Consider the following 21,957-nt stretch of genomic DNA (forward strand, 5'->3'; position numbering starts at 1 on the left):
AAAGCCAGGCAGACGTTGGAGGGGCTATAGCAGCCCCTCAAAGATGCAAATAAAACATCATTTTGAACTTTTGGATGACTTCCATTTGTCATGACCATGTATCTACTCATGATGGACAGTGTCTTGGACACATTGTATTTGTGTTGTGTGGTACTGCAGTGCAGTTGGCAGCGGTTAAATTTTATTTGTGTGTGTTGTACATTTACAGTGCAGCTGGCTGTGGAGGAGACCCAGAAAGGATCCTTCTACAACGCCGGTCAGTGCTGCACGGCCGCCTCCCGCATCTTTGTGGAGGAGAGCGTCTACGAGGAGTTTGTCCGTCTCAGCGTGGAGAGCGCCAAGAGCATCGTCATAGGAGACCCCCTGGACCCCAGGACCACACACGGACCCCAGGTACGTCTAATAGGAGACCCCCTGGACCCCAGGACCACACACGGACCCCAGGTGCGTTTAATAGAGACTTCCTGGACCCTGGTTGAGTCGTCGGCGTACATGTACAGTTCATTCTCACACACTTCAACCAGGTCATCGATGACGATGGAGAATAGGAGGGGACCAAGGATTGAACCCTGTGGTACTGAGGCACTGATGGAACAAGTTGTTCAATATATAGCTTTGGAGCCATTGGAGCAGCTTTCCTGACACTCCTCTCGAGGAGAGTTTAGCCACCAGACCGTGATGCCACACCTTATCGAATGCCCCCTGTATGTGCAGGGATATGACACAGACTTCCTCACTCTTGTCCCGGTAGTTAATTGTTCCACGTCTGGCCTAAGATAGAGGTCAGCAGTGCTGTGTCCTGGTCTGAATCCAAACTGTCTGTGCGACATGAGGTTGTTCCTGAGAATAAACCTCTGTAGTGGTTCACAACTGCTTCCATAGCCTTGCTATGTCTTTCTTGTGCACCGGTGTAACAGAGGCCATCTTCCATTGGCTTGGGAAGATTCCACTTGAGGAACAACGACTGAAGAGGCAACACAGGGGGCTTGCAAGCCGGCACTACATTCCTTAAAGGCGTAGTGAAATGAAAAATATGTTTTTTCACATGAGCATACCTAACAATGTATGCCAAAAAAATGGGTACATTTTCATTTTTGTGTATTTTTATATCAGAAGTCCATAAAATCGAATTTGAATTACTATTACTAAACGTACTGCGTGATGACGTGTCGAGGCCCACATCGATAAAAGCCAATAAAAATGAAGCTCACCCGTTTAATTCCCCATATCTGCGCATCCGTCCAACACTGTCCAACACAGCTGATTACAGAAATCCTCTGTTTTTATTCCCATTCAAGATAACATCCAGACAGTGTATTACTCGGTTTCAACTTAATCATCACGCTAAAATATGTATTTGAAAACATTATAGGGTAGAAATAAGCCACATAACAGTAAACTGGTACAGCTGGCCGACTATCTGACTTGTAAACAAACACATGCCATGCGTCCTGCAATAGCATAGCTACCGTCCCATCGCCTGAAGGGATGCGACGCTCTGATTGGTTCAGAAACTTCAGAGCGGCGTTTCAACTTTAAACCGCCTAAAACTTCAAAATAAAATGTCCACCATTTCCGTTTCACTACGCCTTTAAGGACTCTGATGGGGATTTGATCTGGTCCCGAGGCTTTGTCAGGTTTGAGGCCTTTCAAGAGCCCTTTGATGTCCTTTGGCTTGAATGTGATGTTTCCAATTCTGCCTGAAGTGTCAGTGTGTCTCTCTCCTTGTGCGATGCCTCCAGATCGATCGGCAGCAGTTTGATAAGATTGTGTGTCGTTCTTTGTGCGATGCCTCCAGATATGGAAAAATATAATATCACAATATTATTCAAGCAGTATCACGATTCACGATATTATCACAATATTTGTAATGGTTATTGTTCTTAACAGTTCAACCACCTTCACGGTAAAAGAGACGATTCAGCCCAACATATGTATTATTTTTGGCAAATGAAATGTCGTTGTACAGAAGTATAAATGAAGGTGTAGAACTGCAAAATCATAGAATGTGAATTCACTGTATCACGATATCCGATATCCCTGAAAAACGATATTTATTACGATATCGTCCACCTCAACTTCCAGATCGACAGCAGTTCGATAAGATTGTCTGTGTGTGTGTGTGTGTGTGTGTGTGTGTGTGTGTGTGTGTGTGTGTGTGTGTGTGTGTGTGTGTGTGTGTGTGTGTGTGTGTGTGTGTGTGTGTGTGTGTGTGCGCGCGCAATGCCTCCAGATCGACAGAAAGCAGTGTACGATAAGATCGTGTGTCTCTCTCTCTCTCTCTTCCAGATCGACAGAAAGCAGTACGATAAGATCGTGTGTCTCTCTCTCTCTTCCAGATCGACAGAAAGCAGTACGATAAGATCGTGTGTCTCTCTCTCTCTCTTCCAGATCGACAGAAAGCAGTACGATAAGATCGTGTGTCTCTCTCTCTCTCTCTTCCAGATCGACAGAAAGCAGTACGATAAGATCGTGGCGCTGATAGAGAGTGGGAAGAAGGAGGGGGCGAGGCTGGAGTGTGGGGGAGGGGCAGCCCTGGACGGGACGGGCCTGTTCCTGCAGCCCACCGTCTTCACGGGGGTCCAGGACCACATGCGCATCGCCACGGAGGAGGTAAAGGCTGTCGCCCTTACAAATTTAAGTTAACGACTAGGCCTAATTGTCACACAAATAATAGCGTTATAATATACCACGTTCAGATTAATTCATAAAGATTCAACTTGTCACACACACAGGAGTTGTGTTAGTGCTAATGTTGCACAAGACTGACAACCTTCACCTTCACAACCTTGACAACCTTACACATTGTGTGTGTTTGCCAATATGGCTTGAAACACACACACACAGACACACACACACACACACACACACACACACACACACACACACACACACACACACACACACGCACTTGTTAATTACATTTATTTTTTGTTAATCTACATTCCTGTCTCCTCCATGTGCAGATCTTCGGCCCGGTGCAGTGTATATTTAGCTTTAAGAGCCAGCAGGAGGCGGTAGAGAGGGCCAACAGCAGCGAGTATGGACTTGTGTCAGCAGTGTTCACTAGAAGTATGGACCGTGCCCTGACTGTGTCTGCTGCACTGGAGACTGGGACAGTGTGGTAAGACCCCTAAACCCTAAACCTGTCTGTCTGCTGCCTTGGAGACTGGGACAGTGTGGTAAGACCCCTAAACCTGTCTGTCTGCTGCCTTGGACACTGGGACAGTGTGGTAAGACCCCTAAACCTGTCTGTCTGCAGCCCTGGAGACTGGGACAGTGTGGTAAGACCCCTAAACCTGTCTGTCTGCTGCCTTGGACACTGGGACAGTGTGGTAAGACCCCTAAACCTGTCTGTCTGCAGCCCTGGAGACTGGGACAGTGTGGTAAGACCCCTAAACCTGTCTGTCTGCTGCCTTGGACACTGGGACAGTGTGGTAAGACCCCTAAACCTGTCTGTCTGCTGCCCTGGACACTGGGACAGTGTGGTAAGACCCCTAAACCCTAAACCTGTCTGTCTGCTGCCCTGGAGACTGAGACAGTGTGGTAAGACCCCTAAACCTGTCTGTCTGCTGCCTTAGGCACTGGGACAGTGTGGTGAGACCCCTAAACCTGTCTGTCTGCTGCCCTGGACACTGGGACAGTGTGGTAAGACCCCTAAACCTGTCTGTCTGCTGCCCTGGAGACTGGGACAGTGTGGTAAGACCCCTAAACCCTAAACCTGTCTGTCTGCTGCCTTGGGCACTGGGACAGTGTGGTAAGACCCCTAAACCCTAAACCTGTCTGTCTGCTGACACTGGAACAGTCTGGTAAGACCCCTAAACCCTAACCCAGTGTTCACTAGAAGTCGATCCATGCATGCTTCATCTATTCTTATATTCATTGATTAAACACAAGTTACACAACTGTTTTACAGCCTGCAATCAATACATCTATAAACGTTATGCTCCAATTGAGTCCCGACGTAGGCTACATGCGCCCCGAATATATTATAGCCTACAAGTTCAACTCAAGCCTGGATTGCTTTTTGTCTTTATAGGCTATTATTTATGAATGTGTTCGGCTTATAGTTGAATGTCCCTTAAATAGAAAGTCAGGAAATTAATTTCATATTAGGCTACAATCTAGTGATTCTAGTCTTACCAGCGCTATAGTTTAATAGTTAATTAAATTCTGAGGAGCTGATGGACACAAACCTGTCCCCGGGCAGCCTCTGCACAACATAACAAGTGTAATGCTTAATTGGGTCGTCCACTCACAGTTAACAGTCTTTGTATTGAGTTTGTGCTTGACATGTACTGTAATTCTGCAAACTGTTAATAAATATTTCAATCAATCAATCAATCAATAAAGGACTTGAAGCCCAATTGCCAACCAGGCATTCAGTGTATAATATTTTTGTATAGCCTAACCCTAAAAGAACATCAAAAAGAAAAATATATGTCATAATAACATGGGTTCTCACTTTACTGGCAAAATAGTGCCACCTACTGCTTATTTCATGAACTTGAATTTTGTATCTCCCATGAGTCGCATTATATCAGTGGATGGAAACGACCGACAATGCGCTTTTCTTTTTTTGACATAATGAACATACGCTTACTGTTTTCGCAAAGGCTTAATGGAATGGCACCTTGTCTCTCTCTCTCTCTCTCTCTCTCTCTCTCTCTCCCTCTCTCTCTCCCAGGGTAAACTGTTACAACGCCCTCCACGCCCAGGCACCGTTCGGAGGTTACAAGATGTCTGGTAACGGACGAGAGCTGTAAGAATCTTTTCACCTACTGTAACCTACTGTACCCTACTGTAACCTACTGTACCCTACTGTAACCTACTGTACCCTACTGCACCCTACTGCACCTCTCCTTATATCCACACACACTGTTCATCGTTATTAATTGAATGTAATTATAGGACAATCTGCTGTTTGAGTCTACTTGCCAGCCCATAGAGCCCCATTGTGAACCCGAACATTTTGAGTATACCCTAGGGCAGGGGTGGGTATAACTTTGATGATGGAGAGGGCCACCTTATTTCCACACTCACTCCCTAGGGCCATATATTACTGTCGTAGCAAAAATAGCTGATCCAGAAGCTCAAAACGCGTCGACGCGTTTTGAGCTTGTAGATCGACTATTTCTCTGTTTCTCATTTTCTCTCTTCCGTGTGTTTATTATTATGCCTTATATTGTTCTCCTCAGTGGTGAATACGCCCTGGCAGAATACACCGAGGTGAAAGCAGTGACCATTAAACTCAGCGAGACCCTGTGAGACCCCCATCTGAGACCCCCATCATCATGGGACCCCCATCTGTCCTCACATCACAGAGACCCTGTGAGACCCCCATCTGAGACCCCCATCATCATGGGACCCCCATCTGTCCTCACATCACAGAGACCTGTGAGACCCCCATCTGTCCTCACAGAGACCCTCTGAGACCCCCATCTGTCCTCACATCACAGAGACCCTCTGAGACCCCCATCTGTCCTCACAGAGACCCTGTGAGACCCCCATCTGTCCTCACACCATGGACCATGTCGCAGTACCCCCTCCGTCCCCCTGTCTGTGTCTGTCTCTGTGCCTTCAATGACATTCTAAATCATATACGGGTTGTGCTTATAACCACGCCCCACTTCTGTGGCCAACGTGGAAGTGCCTCTCTCGCCTCAAGCGAACCTGAGACACGTGCGACACCACCAACACCGAGTGAGCTAATGCGAGCGAGTTTCCATGTCGAGCGTGGCGAAGTTCTCCTATAGCCGACTCAGCGCCGTTTGAGTTGCGACCAGATAGGCAGAGAATATAGTGAATAATGTTCCGGCGAGAGCGTTTCACCCCCGGCTGGCTGCCACTCAAAGTGGCTACTGGCCAGTGGCCAATCACAGTGCATCCTTGCACGCACGCACGCACGCACGCACACACACTGACAAGCACTTGGAATTGAAGGATTTGAGGCATCAATTTGAGGACTCAGTTCCACAGATAAATATCTTTCTGATATTATTTCATAATTTGGCCAATGTTCGACAATCTTTATAACATGGTTTATTGATTACTTTTGATGCAGTAATGGCCATTTTGCATTTCTTTCTTTCTTTTCCTTTTTTCAGGTATTGAAAGTCCTTACATTGTCACTTCACTGTCATATGGGGACCCCCATAGGGGTCCTGACCCACAGGTTGAGAACCACTGCTTTACTCTACCATTGTGATTGGTTGTGATTCTCTTCTCTTGTCACCAGTTGCTAAAAAAAATTAAAAATAAAAGAGAGACGAGAATCCAAGCATTTATTTCCTCGTCCACATTCCGACAACCTGCTGACCTGTTTGTCCTCATCATGACATCCTAGACCAGACCAAAGTGGGGTCCATTTTGTTCCATTTGTACACTCTCTGAGTTAAATTAACTTTGATTTTACAATATGAATTGGGGGTCCCAGAGATAGAAATGCCATTAAATGGGGGTCCATAGACTAATGCATGTCAAACTGGGTGTCCTTGAAATTAAACGGTTTGAGAATCACTGCTAGAGCCGTAAATCTCTTCTCTTATGGGGAAGGCATATATTTTTCAAATGGGGGTCTGCACACTAATTAATGTCAATTTGGGGGTCCTTCAAGTGAAAAAGTTTGGGAACCACTGATTTAGGTAACAAATTTCTGTTTGTGAAGTGAAACATTTCAGTTGCATTGCAGCATGACTAGCCAGTGGTATAAATTTGACAATATATGATTATACTATTTTTCAAATGGCATCATGCAAGGGCTACTATATCTGATGTGGAAGACTCAAGACGTTTTTCTGTTTATCTTTTGTAAATGTTCATTCATTGACAAAATGCAGAATAATACTCTTGATCTGTTTTTGTTGTCGAATTCTTATGATTATTAAGATTAGGGTTAGGGTCTCTTGTTTGAGGAGCATTATTATTATTATTATTATTATTATTATTATTATTATTATTATTATTATTATTATTATTATTATTATTATCCTCTTCCTTCCAAAGGTTGGAAGGAACAACTCCGTTCCAAAACGAGGTAATATTTACCTCGGTGGTAACTTTCAAATACTGAGTGGAGAGAGGATGCCATAACATGCAGGGCAGTGTCAACATGACTCATTTCACTGTCTTTTATACTGTCTATTTTACCATAAATGTAATTTTACCACATTTACATAGTGTCTAATTTTACCATGAATGTTTTATTTTACCATATTTTATAGTGTATTTTACCATGAATGTGTAATTTTACCATGTTTTATAGTGCATTTTACCATGAATGTCTTATTTTACCATGTTTTATAGTGAATGTGTCATTTTACAGCTCATGAGACGAGGATAATATCAGTCGCTCGTATAGGTCACAGGCCAGTGGATTTAAATTCTATTAGGTTGACTGTAAGGATGTATATTCTTCTCTTGTCATTTTTGCTTATTAGACCGGCTGTTATTTTTGACAGCCTACTTTATAGGGCTTCTATATATAGTCTTATATATTATATACCCACATGAAACCTGTCATCATTATGTCTAGTCAAAAGCATTTTATATTTAAAATAGACATTCTAAATAAAAGGGAAAAACAATGTGTTTCACTCATTTTATTTCTTACAATTTAGGCATTTAGCAGACGCTCTTAATCCAGAGCGATTTAAGAACAAAAGCATGGCCATACATCTTCAAGTGTGTGTGTGTGTGTGTGTGTGTGTGTGTGTGTGTGTGTGTGTGTGTGTGTGTGTGTGTGTGTGTGTGTGTGTGTGTGTGTGTGTGTGTGTGTGTGTGTTGAATTTGATTGATTGAAATATTTATTAACAGTTTGCAGAATTACAGTACATTTCAAGCACAACTCAATACAAATACTGTTAACTGTGAGTAGACGACCCAATAAAGCATTACACTTGTTTACAATAGGGTCCACCTTGTTCAATTCATCAAAACATTTAGAGACGTACAAATAGACACTTATATAGCCAAAGAACAGAACAGGAATTATTCATAAAGGAGGTAAAAAGGGAAAATTTACAATTTACAATTTAGGCATTTAGCAGACGCTCTTAATCCAGAGCGACTTACATTAAGCAAAAACAAAAAGCATGGCATACATCACATGTATAAAAAGTAGTTATCATGAATCATGCGTAAACTAAGAACGTAACAGTGGAGTATCTATGTAAACTATACATACTATACTATATACAAGAAACATATACAGTGAGGGGGAAAAGGGGTGGGGCATTACGATTTTATGGGGGCCAGTTTCGAATTGCAGCCGTCCGTAGGTGCCCTTTGAGAGTGGTTTTGAAGGAGTCAAGGGATTTGCATGTCTTAATGACTGTTGGTAGGGCATTCCACATTTTGGTGGCATAGAAGCAAAAATAATTTAGTCCCTTGTTTGTGCCGAATCTAAAGACAGGTACATTTGTATCTTGGTGGTGTATCGAATCTTGTGGACCAGACCCATTGCAAGATGCTGTACTCGTCGACCCTAAGCCATTCCAGCCTGTCAAAGTGGGCAGGGGTGAGGTGGGTTCGGGGGGGGGGGGGGGGGGGGGGGCAAGTAGGAGCCTGACCAGTTTGTTTTGGGAGGTCTGGAGCCTTGTTTTAAGGGCCTTTGAGGTGCTGTGGTACCAAGAGGTGCATGCATAGTCAAAGAAACCTTGTACGAGGGCTCCTGTTAAGGTCTTCAAGGTGTTTTTGTTGACCAGTGAGGAGATCCTGTAGAGGAATCTTGTTCTTTGATTGACTTTTTTGATTACGTTGGTGGCCATTTTATCACCAGAAAGATTAGCCTCCAGGATGGATACTTCAGTCTATACTTTAGAAATAAAGACAAGTATTCAATCACAACAATCACTCAATCCAAGAAGCTGTACTGCGAACCTGATCATCTAAGATGTGTGCTTTGATTCCCCCAAACACGAGGGGGCGCAACAATCTAAAGTGCACACATCTATTTGTGGTGTCAGTGTTGCCAGGTTGGTTTATTTCCCTCAACCTTTGGCTTTTTTTCTCCCCCTGAGTTGCTGTTTTTTTGGGCTTGTTTTAAAAACGCGGTCGATTGTTTTGAACATCTACAAGCCAACATTTCTTTCTACTTTAACATAGGTGACAGACAAAATGTCATAAACAAAATGACAAAATGTCATAGACAAAATGCCAAAAGGTCATAGACAAAATGTCAAGGTTACCCAAGGTGGGTATTTTGTATTTTTACATGATATATCATCATCAGAAATGTGAAATACCCACCCATACATGCCTAGTTTAGAATGTAATCAGCTCCATTGGATTCCTTGCCCCCAAAAATGTAGATTTAACCACTGCAATCTTGAGTTTAGGTCATCTAGGAGGCGAGATATTGAGAAATTCGTTTTTGAAAGTAGCCATTTTTAAAGATAAAACAAAAATCGGAAAAAATGGCAACAAACATTTTCTGATTTGTTAGGCTATAAGGTTTCCAAACATATATAGTTTTAAAAATCTTCGTCTTCATCCTACGAACTTGCCTTATCTCTCTCGCAAAGATTTGCTTTGTTTTTGGAAGTGGGTTGGCTTATTTCTCTCACGAGACGAGACTTGGCAACCCGTGCAGTGTGTCTTCCGGTCGGCGGCAGCCAGCGTGTTGTGTTGTTCCTCCATTCAGGAGATTTATTTTGAATTCAAAGCGACTTCTTTAATTATAAATAAATACATAAACGCACTGCGTTTAACGCAGTTGTTTTGTTCGACATGGTGAAGCTCACAGCGGAGTTGATCGAGCAGGCAGCTCAGTACACCAACACGGTGAGGGACAGAGAGCTGGACCTCAGAGGTAAGATTATAACGGTTAGCCTAGCATATGATAACAGTCAGTACCATTACATCCATAACACAGTTAGCCTAGCATGCTAACAGCTCAGTACCATTACATCCATCTATATGCTATAGATGGATGCTATCAGCACAGAGCTCAGTGCACCAACACGGTGAGAGACCTCAGAGGTAAGAGTTACAGTTTATCCAACCCGCGGGTTGGAGAATGTTCTAGCCTATAATGCTAACAGCTAACATCTACATAGGCATGCACAATTAGCCTAGCATGCTAACAGCTAACTTTCTCCTACATACAGCTCACACTCGGTTAGCTTATATCTAGCCCCTTTCGGGACCGTTTTGGTTACGTTGTCTTTGGGACGTCGGGTAAGGGTCCCGACAGTGGCTGTTATTGTATCTAGACTACATCAAAAGGCCTTTTGATGTCTTAATAATACAATCACATGTAGATCTAGGCCCTACACCTAGATGGTGCAGTGCGAGTGGAATTTTGGTGGCTCAAGCGGTTCTTTGGAACTTAGCAATGCATAGAAGATATAGATTGTGTCGCTTGGATGTGTCTGATGCTTGTCTTTGCAAACTGTTAAAGTATTCAGTCAATCAATCCTATTTTTAAAGCTATTGCTGGGACTTGGTAACACTGAAGAGCTGCACTAGATACTCCAATACATTGGCTTAGTTCTTACCCTGTATACAGTGGTTCCCGAAAGTGGGGTCATTGAGGGAGTTCCAGGGGGTCCCCAGCTAAATGATAGGAACCAAATGGACCCTTGTGGGTCTGTAACTCAGAGTTAAATTAACACTGGTTTTACAATCTAAATTGGGTGTCTCAGAGATAGAAATGCCATTAAATGGGCGGCCGTAGCCTAATGCATATCAAGCTGGGGGTCCTTGAAATTAAACTGGTTGAGAATCACTGCTAGAGCCGTAAAAATCTTCTCTTATGGGGGTCCCTGGCATATCTCTTCAAATGTGGGTCCGGCGTGGACTAATAAGTGTCAATTTGGCGGTCCTTGACATGAAAACATTTGGGAACCACTGCTGTGTATGTAATGCAATTATAACTGTCACAAATGTCTAACATGTTCATTTGGACAGTTACTTTTTATTTGTTTGTTTCTTGCATGTAATGTAACTGGATGTCATTTGATGAATTGAGTACAAAGGAGGACCTCAATGGAAACAAGCCATGGGCTTTCTTGGATTTAAACCCCTCTTAGCAGACCTTGTATTGATCTGTATACTGTCCTGTGCTTCTTTATGCAAACTGCTAATGAATTAATTATTCAATCCATCAATATGTTCCATGGACCATGAGTCTGCAATAAAGACATTCATTGGTATCATGTACCGCCGCCCGTAATACTTCTCGCCCTCGCTTTTTCCGCCGACCACTCGGTGCCACGGTTCTCGTATTCTTTATTTTGTTTTACTGAGAATAAGGTTAGAAATACGTTCAGGGTTAGGCATAGTTTTACTGGGCTTAAGTTTAGGAATAAGGTTAGGTTTAGACATCGTTTTACTGGGGTTAAGTTTATGAATAAGGTTAGGTTTAAGCATCGTTTTACTGAGTTTAAGGTTAGGAATAAGGTTAGGTTTAAGCATCGTTTTACTGAGTTTAAGGTTAGGAATAAGGTTAGGTTTAGGCATAGTTTACAGAGGTTAAGGTTAGGAATAAGCTTATGTTTAGGCATAGTTTTACTGAGGCCAAGGTGAGGAATAAGGTCCGGTTTAACCGTTGAAGCATAATTTACTTGGGCTACTTTAGGAATACCAGACTGAGCTGTTCCGCCGGCTGTACGCCCGGGGTGAGTTGGTAAAGGGGGCGACTTGTTTGGTATTCCATTCATTTATGCGAACTTAAAGGGGCATTCCACTCATTTTCAACATTTTACTATGTCATTAATATACCTTAGAGCTGTTGTGTTGAAATAATCAAAAAAAATCACACCCGTGTGAACTGAGTGGTGTAAGGTTTTATATAGCATGATCTGCTCTGATCTGACGTAATGAAATCACACCTGGATGTGATTTCACAACTGGCTTTTTTTGTGCAGAGAAAATGACCACGGTTGCTACGGTCATCCAGTTCACCCGGGTGTGATTTAATTACGTCAGAAATTATTTTGAACATAGCAACCATGGTCATTTTTTTATGCACACAAAAGCCAGTTGTAGGAGTGGTTTACACCACTCAAAAAAAAGTCCCCCCCCCCCCCCCCCCCCCCATTCTGTGTTTCCTAGAACTGGAGGTCTGAAAAAATCATTAATATGGTGAATCACATCTTGATGACATCAGCATGGTCTTCTCAGCCACAGCAGAAGCTGCGAGACTGTGATGCCGATGATATATATATATGCCTTATTTGACCCCCTCTCTCTCTCCCTCCTCGTAGGGTACAAGGTTCCGGTTCTAGAGAACCTGGGAGCCACCCTGGACCAGTTCGATACGATCGACTTCTCCGACAATGAGATCCGAAAGCTGGACGGCTTCCCTCTGCTCAGGAGGCTGAAGACGCTGCTCATGAACAACAACAGGATATGGTAAATCAATAACTGTAGCTATGTGCACACTAGAGTTCTCATCGGGCCTGAAAATGAAGGCCTGTCCAGACTAATTACTGTGCATTTTGGGCCCTACCCTACTCGAAAACGTCGGCCGAGTAGGGTCGGGTTCGGGTGAAAATTGAGAACTAGTGCAGACACAGTGACAAAGTGGGCACCCTGGGTTACTATTTTGAAAGTGTTGTGTGGGCATTCATAGTCTGGATGGTTTGCTCTTCACCGCGGCTCGTGACGTCATGTTGTAGTTCGGTGGTCACCTCACCACCGAAAATTCAGACTATGAATGAGCCTTTAGATGGGACCGAGGGGTGGTCTTTTAGTTGGGACCGAGGGGTGGTCTTTTAGTTGGGACCCAGGGGTGGTCTTTTAGTTGGGACCCAGGGGTGGTCTTTTAGATGGGAACCAGGGGTGGTCTTTTAGTTGGGACCCAGGGGTGGTCTTTTAGATGGGACCGAGGGGTGGTCTTTTAGTTGGGACCCAGGGGTGGTCTTTTAGATGGGACCCATGTCCCGCTTCAACATTAGAAGTCATATTTTGTTTTTACAAATTGCAGCATTTAACTCCCATTTCATCTTATATGGTTATAATATGGTTATATTCATGTAGAAAATGTATCTGAAAGAAATAAACACAGTTCTAAATCTGACAATTGCAAAGAGTTATGCAAACCGTGCAAAGTATTATATAAGTAAATTAAATGGTACCAAATTACAGTACAGTGCTGAGTACAGTAGTGCGTCCATGGGACCCCCAGAAAGGTCCACAGATGGGTCCATTATCAATAATCTGCATTTTGGGATGCAAAATGCACCCTATTGGCATCACTGCTTGTATTGTGGAATTGATAATGTTATGTGTGCCTCCATCTTGTCTCTCTCACACAGCCGTATCGGTGAGAACCTGGAGCATTCTCTGCCATGTCTGTCAGAACTCATTCTGACCAGCAACAGCATCCAGGAGCTGGTGAGTCGTCGTTACCTGATGGTAGCTGATTTCATGCCGACACTGTTGGAATTTAGATTTTGGTTGTTAGGAGCAGGGGGTTATTTAGGCATTTAGCAGAGTAAGCAGACGTTCTTAATCCAGAGCGATTTACAGTATGCAAGGACCAACACAAGGTAATACATCAAATACATAGAACTAGTCATCAATAATGTCCATACAAGTGGCAAGACTTGCAAAAACTAGAATATAGAATAGAAAATAGAATACGCACATCCCATATCTCATCTGCTCCAAATGTTATACTTTATTGACAACGTTTCGAGGCAAGGCTCTTCATCTGGTTCTTTTCTCTTTTTCAAGTGGCAAATTCTAGATTTAGTTTTTTCATAACATTACAATGTTATTTTTTTTATCACAAGACCCCCGATACTGAATGTCACTCTCAGTGTTACAGACCGTGAAGGACCATAACCTCTTTGTGTTTCTGGTAATATTATTGTCTGCTAATAGAATTCTGACAAATGTCCCCCACAAGCCAGCATGACGATGACCCCTGGTTGGGAGTTATAAATAATAACCTTATTATAAGCTGTATTAATGCACATGATTAATGTATTATTGTTAATCTGTCCATAGGGGGATTTGGATCCTCTGGCTACAGTGAAATCTTTAACTCTCCTCAGGTATGCTTCACAAAGACTCATATTATAATATAATAATATGTGCATTTTGATATCTGGCACAGCTGGCAGAATGCAAATGTTGTCCAGCAGGGGGAGTAGTTTCACCAGGCTACAGCTGTCATGGTTGCAACTTGTAATAATTGAATCCAATATCATCCATCAGTCTGTTAAGGAATCCTGTGACCAACAAGAAACACTACAGGCTCTACGTCATCAGCAAAATCCCCCAGATTCGAGTTCTGGACTTCCAGAAGGTGAAGCAGAAAGTAAGTGCACGTGGTTGCTGAGAAATGAGGTTTGGTCTCGAGGGATGGCTTTGTAGTTTAAGGGCCTGCATGAATCACACTTTGATTTATTTTGGCTGATGGTGTCTCTTGTTATAATGCCAATAATAATAATAATGTATGATTTATAAGTTACATAATGCCCTGGCCTACAGTAACTGTCTAGTTGCATGTGTTAACATTCACTGTCCTTTGGTATAAAAAAACCCGACAAATGACAAAATTGTGGAAAGTTCTACCCTGTAGTAGCTTCTTTTACTTTACTACTTTTACTATTACTATTTCGCCTGAAATATAGTAAATCTAATGTGCTTCGCAACACTGTGTTTACGCTCTAATATTGTAATATATATGATTGAATCTTGTGAGTGATTATCATAGAGGGGAATATTTATTATAAAGCAATTGTTTGAGCTTGACTCTTACTCTATTATTATTAAATATTTTGTCTGTTTGCCTACTTTGTGATGAACTGTGTGACCTATCGCCATAGGAACGTTTAACTGTCACATTAACCCATTTAGGACTGAGAAAATATTCTACAAAATGTCTTCAAAATTCTGAAAAACCTCATGTTTCTATGTCAGTGGTTCTCAAACAAGAATTATATGAATTTGGCTGCCACCCCCATCTGAAAATATGTAGTCCCCCCCCCCCCCCGTCCCCCCCATGAAGCAAAGATTTGAGCTAAAAACGTTCGCTCTGAAATAATATATAGTACAAGATTTGCACCATTTTCACAATTTTTCAAAAATAGCAGATCTACAAGCTCTAGCTATCTATCTACGAGCTATAGCTGTAGATAGCTAAAGTATAACATAATGCTTAAAACACAAAGGGGTTCCCCCGTCCTGAATGGGTTAACTGTGTGACATATCGCCATAGGAACGTGTAACTGTCACTTTAACTGTGTGCTGTATCGCCATAGGAACGCCAGGAGGCAGAGAAAATGTTCAAGGGCAAACGCGGCGCTCAGCTTGCAAAGGATATTGCCAAGCGAACGAAAACGTAAGATGAAAGTTCCTGCTGGACAGCAGCTCCTTAGAAGCACTGGATTCCGACTGGGTGGAGGCGCTGGGGGGTGTAATTGGCAGAATACTCATCAACACCTAAAGCATAAAGACAGCCACCGTCATGGTGTCCAAAATGTGGCTCAATCTCCCCCCCAACTCCAACTAAAACGTCACAGCTCTTCACTACAACAACAACAACAGTGTTTCTTGGGGCTGCTGTCTCTGTCTGGACATTTCCACCCCTTCTTTGTATCAGTTTATTTGACCTGACCTAAGAAAAGATACTACACCTGAGATGCTACACTGGGTTGAAAGGTTGCAGAAGCAGCATGTTTTAGCCGTGGTGACGTCTAACTACTGGAGTCTGGTTTTTCAGGTTCACGCCCGGCGGAGCTGTCCAGAATGAGAAGAAGAGGGCGGGGCCGTCCCAAGCAGACGTGGAGGCCATCAAGGTACTACTGGACCTCATTAGGGCTGGGTGCAATAACCGCAATATCGCCATACCGCCGGTATACAACGCATACCGCGGTATCGGGTTCATTTTCTGATTCTTTTTTTTTAAACTTTTTTTTGTCCGTGCTGTTCTGGCGCCCTAGGTTCTAGGCCTAAGTGCATATGGTGTGATATGAAATGAAAAGTGTATCATAATAAACAGTGAGGCTCAGTCAGTCTAATCATGCCAGCAACACAACAACACCAGAGGGAGTTCAACAAACCATGTGCAACCCAGATTCGGCACAAACAAGGATTGATTGATTGAACTATTTATTAACAGTTTGCAGAATTACAGTACATTTCAAGCCCATCTCAATACAAAGACTGTTAACTGAGTGGACGACCCAATAAAGCATTACACTTAAAATTCATTCACCTAATTATCGCCATACCGGCGGTATGGGGGCCGACAATAACCGCGGTAATACAAATCCCATACCGACCCCACCCTAGACCACATCCTAGCCTAGCCTCACTTTACCATGCTTTTACGCTGGATCTCCTTCAACCCTTGTGGTGTTTTTAAGCATTTATTGAAAAATAGCAGATCGCCACGCTACGAGCTTGTAGATCTGCTAATTTTTTTTATCTTGAAAATGTGGCGCAAATTTGGAATATATATTATTTCCGAGCGAACGCTTTTAGCTCAAACCTTGCTTCTGGGACGGTCCCTGGAACAACATATTTTCAGATGGGGGTCCGCAGCCAAATACAGATAATTCTGGGGCTCCTTGACATGAAATATTGAGCATCACTGACACAGAAACATAGATTTTTCAGAAATCTTTCAGGATTTAGAAGACATTTTGTGTCTAAAAAGTGTCAGGTCTGACAGATCGGTGAGATCCAATCAGGGCGTGCGCAAATCTCTGCCGCGACCCGCCCCTCTAGACCAGAAACCTAACACACTAGCTCAGGCTAGTTCTACGCTTATCCTGAGACTATTTATTTGATACGGTTCACTGTTCAGATTGTGACGATGTCTGTGAGAATCATGGAACCTCAGGAACACACTCCTATGGTGAAATAATTTAGAGGGTTTTTTGTTGAGTGGTGTAAACCACTCCTACAACTGGCTTTTGTGTGCATAAAAAAATGACCATGGTTGCTATGTTCAAAATAATTTCTGACGTAATTAAATCACACCCGGGTGAACTGGATGACCGTAGCAACCATGGTCATTTTCTCTGCACAAAAAAAGCCAGTTGTGAAATCACATCCAGGTGTGATTTCATTACGTCAGACATTACGTCAGACCACAGCTGATCATGCTATATAAAACCTTACACCACTCAGTTCACACGGGTGTGATTTTTACATTGCATGGAGGTTTAGCTCCGACAGACTGTGGACTGGACATGTGTGTGTGTGGGTTCTCATTTCACTCGCACTGGAAGTTGGAACATGTTTTCAGATGGGGGTCGGTGGCCGAATACATATCATTTTTGGGGGTCCTTGACATGAAAAGGTTTGAGAACAGGGTTTTCAGAAAACTGTCGGGATAGAAGACATTTGTAGAATCTGGTCCCATTTAGACCTGAGGAAAATTCTAAATAAAAATGTCTTCTAAATCCTAAATGTTTTCTGAAAAACCTCATGTTTCTGTTGTCATGTCAGTGGTGCTCAACGTTTTTCATGTCAAGGACCCCCAGAATTATCTGTATTTGGCTGCGGACCCCCATCTGAAAATATGTTGTTCCAGGGACCCCCCAGAATAAAATATTTGAGTTGAAAACGTTTGCTCTGAAAGAATGGCAGATCTACAAGCTCGAACTTGTAGATCTGCTATTTTTCAACAGCTAAAGCTTAAAACACCACCAAAAGGGGTTCCCGTCCAGAATGGGTTAAAGTGGTTAAAAGCTGAGGTGACAAAGATGCGAAATCACTGACCGGAACATCAGTCGTTTGCCCCATGGGTGACAAAGATCACCTTACAAAGATAGGATGTCTGTTCTATCTGTTTCAATCGCCTGTATCTCCTATTCCTCGTCCCAGATGGCATTTTTGGTAAAAACAAGGTTTATTCCACGGCCGGGAGTCGGTGCCGTGAATGGCTTCCATTAGACTCTGTCTGATGTTGGCGTGAATTATATCACAATTTATCAATAAATGCTAGTGGTTTGTGTTAATGCGGTGGGAGTTGTTACTTTATATATTTGTAATCTTTCCACATTTTCAAAATTGTACGTGAACCGTGTTTTTTGTTTGTTATTCCAGACTGCTATCGCTAATGCCTCGTCACTGGCAGAAGTGGAGAGGTTGAAGGGCATGCTTCAGGCTGGTCAAATCCCGGGACGTGATACGAGACAAGGTTAGTATTACATACAGTTAATGGTAGAGGGTAAGACGGGTAAAAGCCTGTGCTCTGAAACTGACCCGAAAATAATTGGACCTGGTCCGAAAAGGGCCCGGTCAATTCAAGATTATTAGACCTGGTCCGAAACGGGCCCAGAGGATGATGTGAGATCATTAGATCCTTGATGTGTCTAGAGTAGACCCCTCCGATGCACATGAATTGGTTTGACTGTAGAGTCAGGCTGCAATGTTTCTTTTGTGTTCTGTCTATATTTCTACATTGTAGTTTTTGAGTGGTGCAACCACTCCAAGGAACAGCAATGTCCCTATGTCCATGTACCTGTCCCTATGTTTAGAGTACCAGTAGGGGCAAAAGTGGCACTGTTGTGCTAGAAACGGAGAGAGATACCGTGAAGAGAGGTGTGTCTGCTAAATGCTAATTCCCCCACACGGTAACTCTCATTCCTCGACCGTTTCGGACGCGGAGCTGGCACCCTGGGCGCGTTCCTGTGGGTCTGGAAGTTCCGGTTCACACAGGTGTGATTTTTCCCTCAACAATTCATGTGAACCACACACACTTCTTGCAGAGATTAAAATAGGGTGCATTTTGCATCCCAAAACGCAGTTTATAGTTGGTTGCTAACTTTAGTTATAATAATAATTTCTTCTTTCTACATGAATATAACCACAACCATATGGAATGGGAGTTAAATGCTGCAATTTGTAATGATGGCAAAATATGACTCCTAACGTTGTTGAAGTAAGACTCATAAAATGTCCCTGGGACTCATCTAAAAGACCATCCATGTATCCCCGTCCCCTATTTACATCACTGCTCTTGTAACCTACAACAGTGAACATGTTCCTGTGAATCACACACACCTCTAGTAACCTACAAGAATACCGGAGAACTCGCCGGTTTTCCAACTCGCTGCAGCGAAAAGTGGAGAGAAACAAGTTTCAATGTCTTCACCGTTATGCTAACATGCTGTCTTCCTGACCTGCACTGATTTTCGAGCTCTTGGGCTCGAAAATCAGGAAAGTGGGTTTCTCCAGAACGGGTAAATTGCCGATTGAGGCATTTGGAGTGAAAATCGTCCGATCGATGGATCGGAGCGCCTCTCTAATTGTGAGAGTTTTGTCGTTTTTCTGTCCATCGCAGGCCAGCCTGGTGTGGTGGTGGTGGAGGAGGAAGAGGAGGAGGAGGAGGAGGAGGAGGAGGAAGAGGAAGAAGAGGAGGAGGGGGGTGGGGTGGTCCAGATGGCGGAGGCTAAGGGGGGAGAGGAGATGAACGAGGAGGAAGGAGGAGAAGACGAGGATGATGATGATGATGAAGAAGAGGACATGGAGGAGGGACCGCCCGTCAACGGCTCCTGAACTCCCCACTGAAATGATGATTTATTTTTTATCCTTTTTTTTGTCCTTTTCTCAAATGAACATTCGTAAATGTACGTGACAAGATGTTTATGCCAAACTGGTTGCGTCGTCTTTTTTTTGTTTGTTAATTATTTGACCAATGTTTAATCAAAGTACTATTCGAGAAATTAAAGTTCACAATTGAATCCAGTCGCCCCTTTTTTATATTGTGTATGTACTGTAAATTGACTGGCTTCTAATAAAATAAATACTTTTTTTTTTTTATTAAACGGTTGACTTCTCAATATCATTTAAATTATTGGGCGTAGGTTAGTCTGCCATCACAATGTTTAGTTCACTTTATCAGTCAATGTATTAGTGTTGATTGTTTTATTCAATTTTTTTTAATTATATATTTTTTCAGCATATATTTAAAACAATCCCTTGGGTACATGCATGTCAAAGTAATAATAATGATGACAATAATGAACAAAATCAACATAACATGCATAACAAAACAAACACAGACCAACATAGCACTTCCATACATTGTGCACTTCTTTCACCTATCCTTTTAGGAGTCCATATTTTTATGAATGTCTTGTGGGATCTGATTATCTCCATCACATGATTACTGTTATCTCGTTAAGCCATTTCATGAAGCAAGGAGGAGAGGATGATTTCCAGTCCAGCAGAATTACTTACTTCTCTGCAACCATTCCGAGCATTATTTCCTAGCCTTTTGTTCATCTGTATATTTTAAAGCATTCTCTGAACATCCAAATAAAACCACTTGAGGGTCAATTATTATATTTTTGATACACTTTAGAAAACCATTCAAAAATCTCTGACCAAAAACTGTATAGCTGAGGACTGAGCCAAAATTGATGTTAGGCTGCCCTCTGCTGTTTTGCATCTATCACACCGGAGAAGTTGAAGGATAGATCCTGTGCAGTTTTGTCTTGCAATAGTGCATTGTATTAGCTGATATCTGGCATTAATGGAACAAGAATGTATTCTCGAATCTCGATAAACCCTTCTTCCAGATTTCATCATTTATCTCCATTCCCAATTCAGAGACCCATGCTTCCTTCAAGCGATTGGTAGATACAGGAGTAGTAAAGACAGAAACAAAACGAGAAATCATTTGCTTAGTCTGGGAAGTTACAACTTCTCCGACTAAGCAAATGATTTCTCGTTTTGTTTTAATAAGCTTCTACAGAAGCTTATTAAAAGCATTGCTCTCTGGTATGTTTCCAAATTGTGGGATATTCTCTGACATGTCTAATTTGAAGATAACGAAAATAATGTGACTGGGGTAGCTCAAATTTAATTCTTAACTTAAAATGATGCAAAGCGTTTTTCCGATTGTTTTATTCTAGCCGCAAGCTCTTGGATGCTATTTTTTATATCTAGATTTGAAATACCAATCATTGACAGACCATACAGTACATCCAAACAAAAGTCAGCTCTGATTATACTAAACGTTAAAGTCACCAACATTTGCAGTAACTTTCCTTCAATATATTCTGTGCAGGTCATCATTGGAGTTGGCAAGCGCTCGTTGGAAATAACAACAGTGCTGCGTTCCACCTGTTTAGAAATTGCACTTAATGCAGGAGGCAGCATTAAGACTTAATTAAGACGTTTCTCTTTGGATGAATGGGTTGGTATTACAACTCAGATAGCCTATATGCCAGATATGTTTTTTTTTAAGCGTTGAAGAGTTGTTGCGGCCAGGGTCTCCCATGTGCCAGCTTGTCAAATGGCCTGGGACTCCCACATTCCCAATGAAAATACAGATTACTTGCAGTATGTTCAATTTTTTTTTAAATCCCACACAATATTCTATATAGCTATTGTGTGTGTGTGTGTGTGTGTGTGTGTGTGTGTGTGTGTGTGTGTGTGTTTTCACACTATAATGTATATTGATTCCTGTGGGGAAATGCAGGTGTAGTAGCGAGAGAGTTAGATGGATGCCAATAAGTAAAAACTAATTGAATATAAACATTAAATGTATGTATTGAAGTTGGACTCATATAGAAGATGCTTTTACTCCGGGTGGCAGTCTGTTGCCCCCGGCTGTCAGCGGTCGGTACTGCACGACCAACGGAAGCTGTGTGACACCTCCACGTCATCCTTCAGGTTGGAGCCTGGGTTGCCATGTCTGTTTGTTATAAGCGACCTTTGGCTTGTTATTCCTGTAAAGTGGTTTCTAAAGTAAAGTGTAGTTACAATATTATGATGAATTGAACATGGTGTACCCTATTGTAAACAAGTGTAATGCTTTATGGTGTCGTCCACAGTTAACAGTTTTGTTTTCGAGTTGGGCTTGAAATGTACTGTAATTCTGCAAACTGTTAATAAATACTTCAATCAATCAATCAATCAATACAAGAACTGCTACTGACTGAGGATAATACCAAGAAAAGTGCTAAGACTTGTTTACATCAGGGTCCTGCATTTTCAATTAATCAGAAAACAATGTATTTGTCAAAAAATAATAAT

At 42.4% G+C, this 21,957-nt stretch overlaps 2 protein-coding genes across 3 annotated transcripts in view; both read left to right on the forward strand.

The window, feature by feature from the left end:
• Positions 1-7,590, forward strand: part of aldh1a3 (aldehyde dehydrogenase 1 family, member A3) — a 27,732-nt gene extending 20,142 nt beyond the window's left edge. The window contains exons 9-14 of one of the 2 annotated variants that reach the window (XR_013789686.1): positions 209-393; positions 2,446-2,613; positions 2,967-3,124; positions 4,688-4,762; positions 5,199-5,744; positions 5,777-7,590. Coding sequence is in view for 1 of the 2 variants with exons in the window: in XM_079497774.1 (XP_079353900.1) it covers positions 209-393; positions 2,446-2,613; positions 2,967-3,124; positions 4,688-4,762; positions 5,199-5,268 (656 nt within the window). In the remaining variant the exon portion in view is untranslated. Of the gene's footprint in view, positions 1-208; positions 394-2,445; positions 2,614-2,966; positions 3,125-4,687; positions 4,763-5,198 lie in introns of both variants that reach the window. The other variant, XM_079497774.1, reaches the window with a different exon arrangement.
• Positions 7,591-9,565: 1,975 nt separating this feature from the next.
• snrpa1 (small nuclear ribonucleoprotein polypeptide A') lies at positions 9,566-21,759 on the forward strand (the record flags this gene model as incomplete). The annotated part of the gene is made up of 11 exons (XM_079497461.1): positions 9,566-9,811; positions 12,210-12,357; positions 13,263-13,341; positions 13,960-14,006; positions 14,170-14,272; positions 15,219-15,298; positions 15,680-15,755; positions 18,016-18,109; positions 19,256-19,362; positions 21,539-21,594; positions 21,756-21,759. Exons 1-11 carry the CDS (start codon positions 9,730-9,732, stop codon positions 21,757-21,759), a joined length of 876 nt encoding a protein of 291 aa, XP_079353587.1. The 5' UTR covers positions 9,566-9,729.
• Between the last annotated feature and the right edge of the window lie 198 nt (positions 21,760-21,957).

The sequence above is a fragment of the Electrona antarctica genome (assembly GCF_951216825.1).
Source record: "Electrona antarctica genome assembly, chromosome: 3".
Taxonomy (NCBI): domain Eukaryota; kingdom Metazoa; phylum Chordata; class Actinopteri; order Myctophiformes; family Myctophidae; genus Electrona; species Electrona antarctica.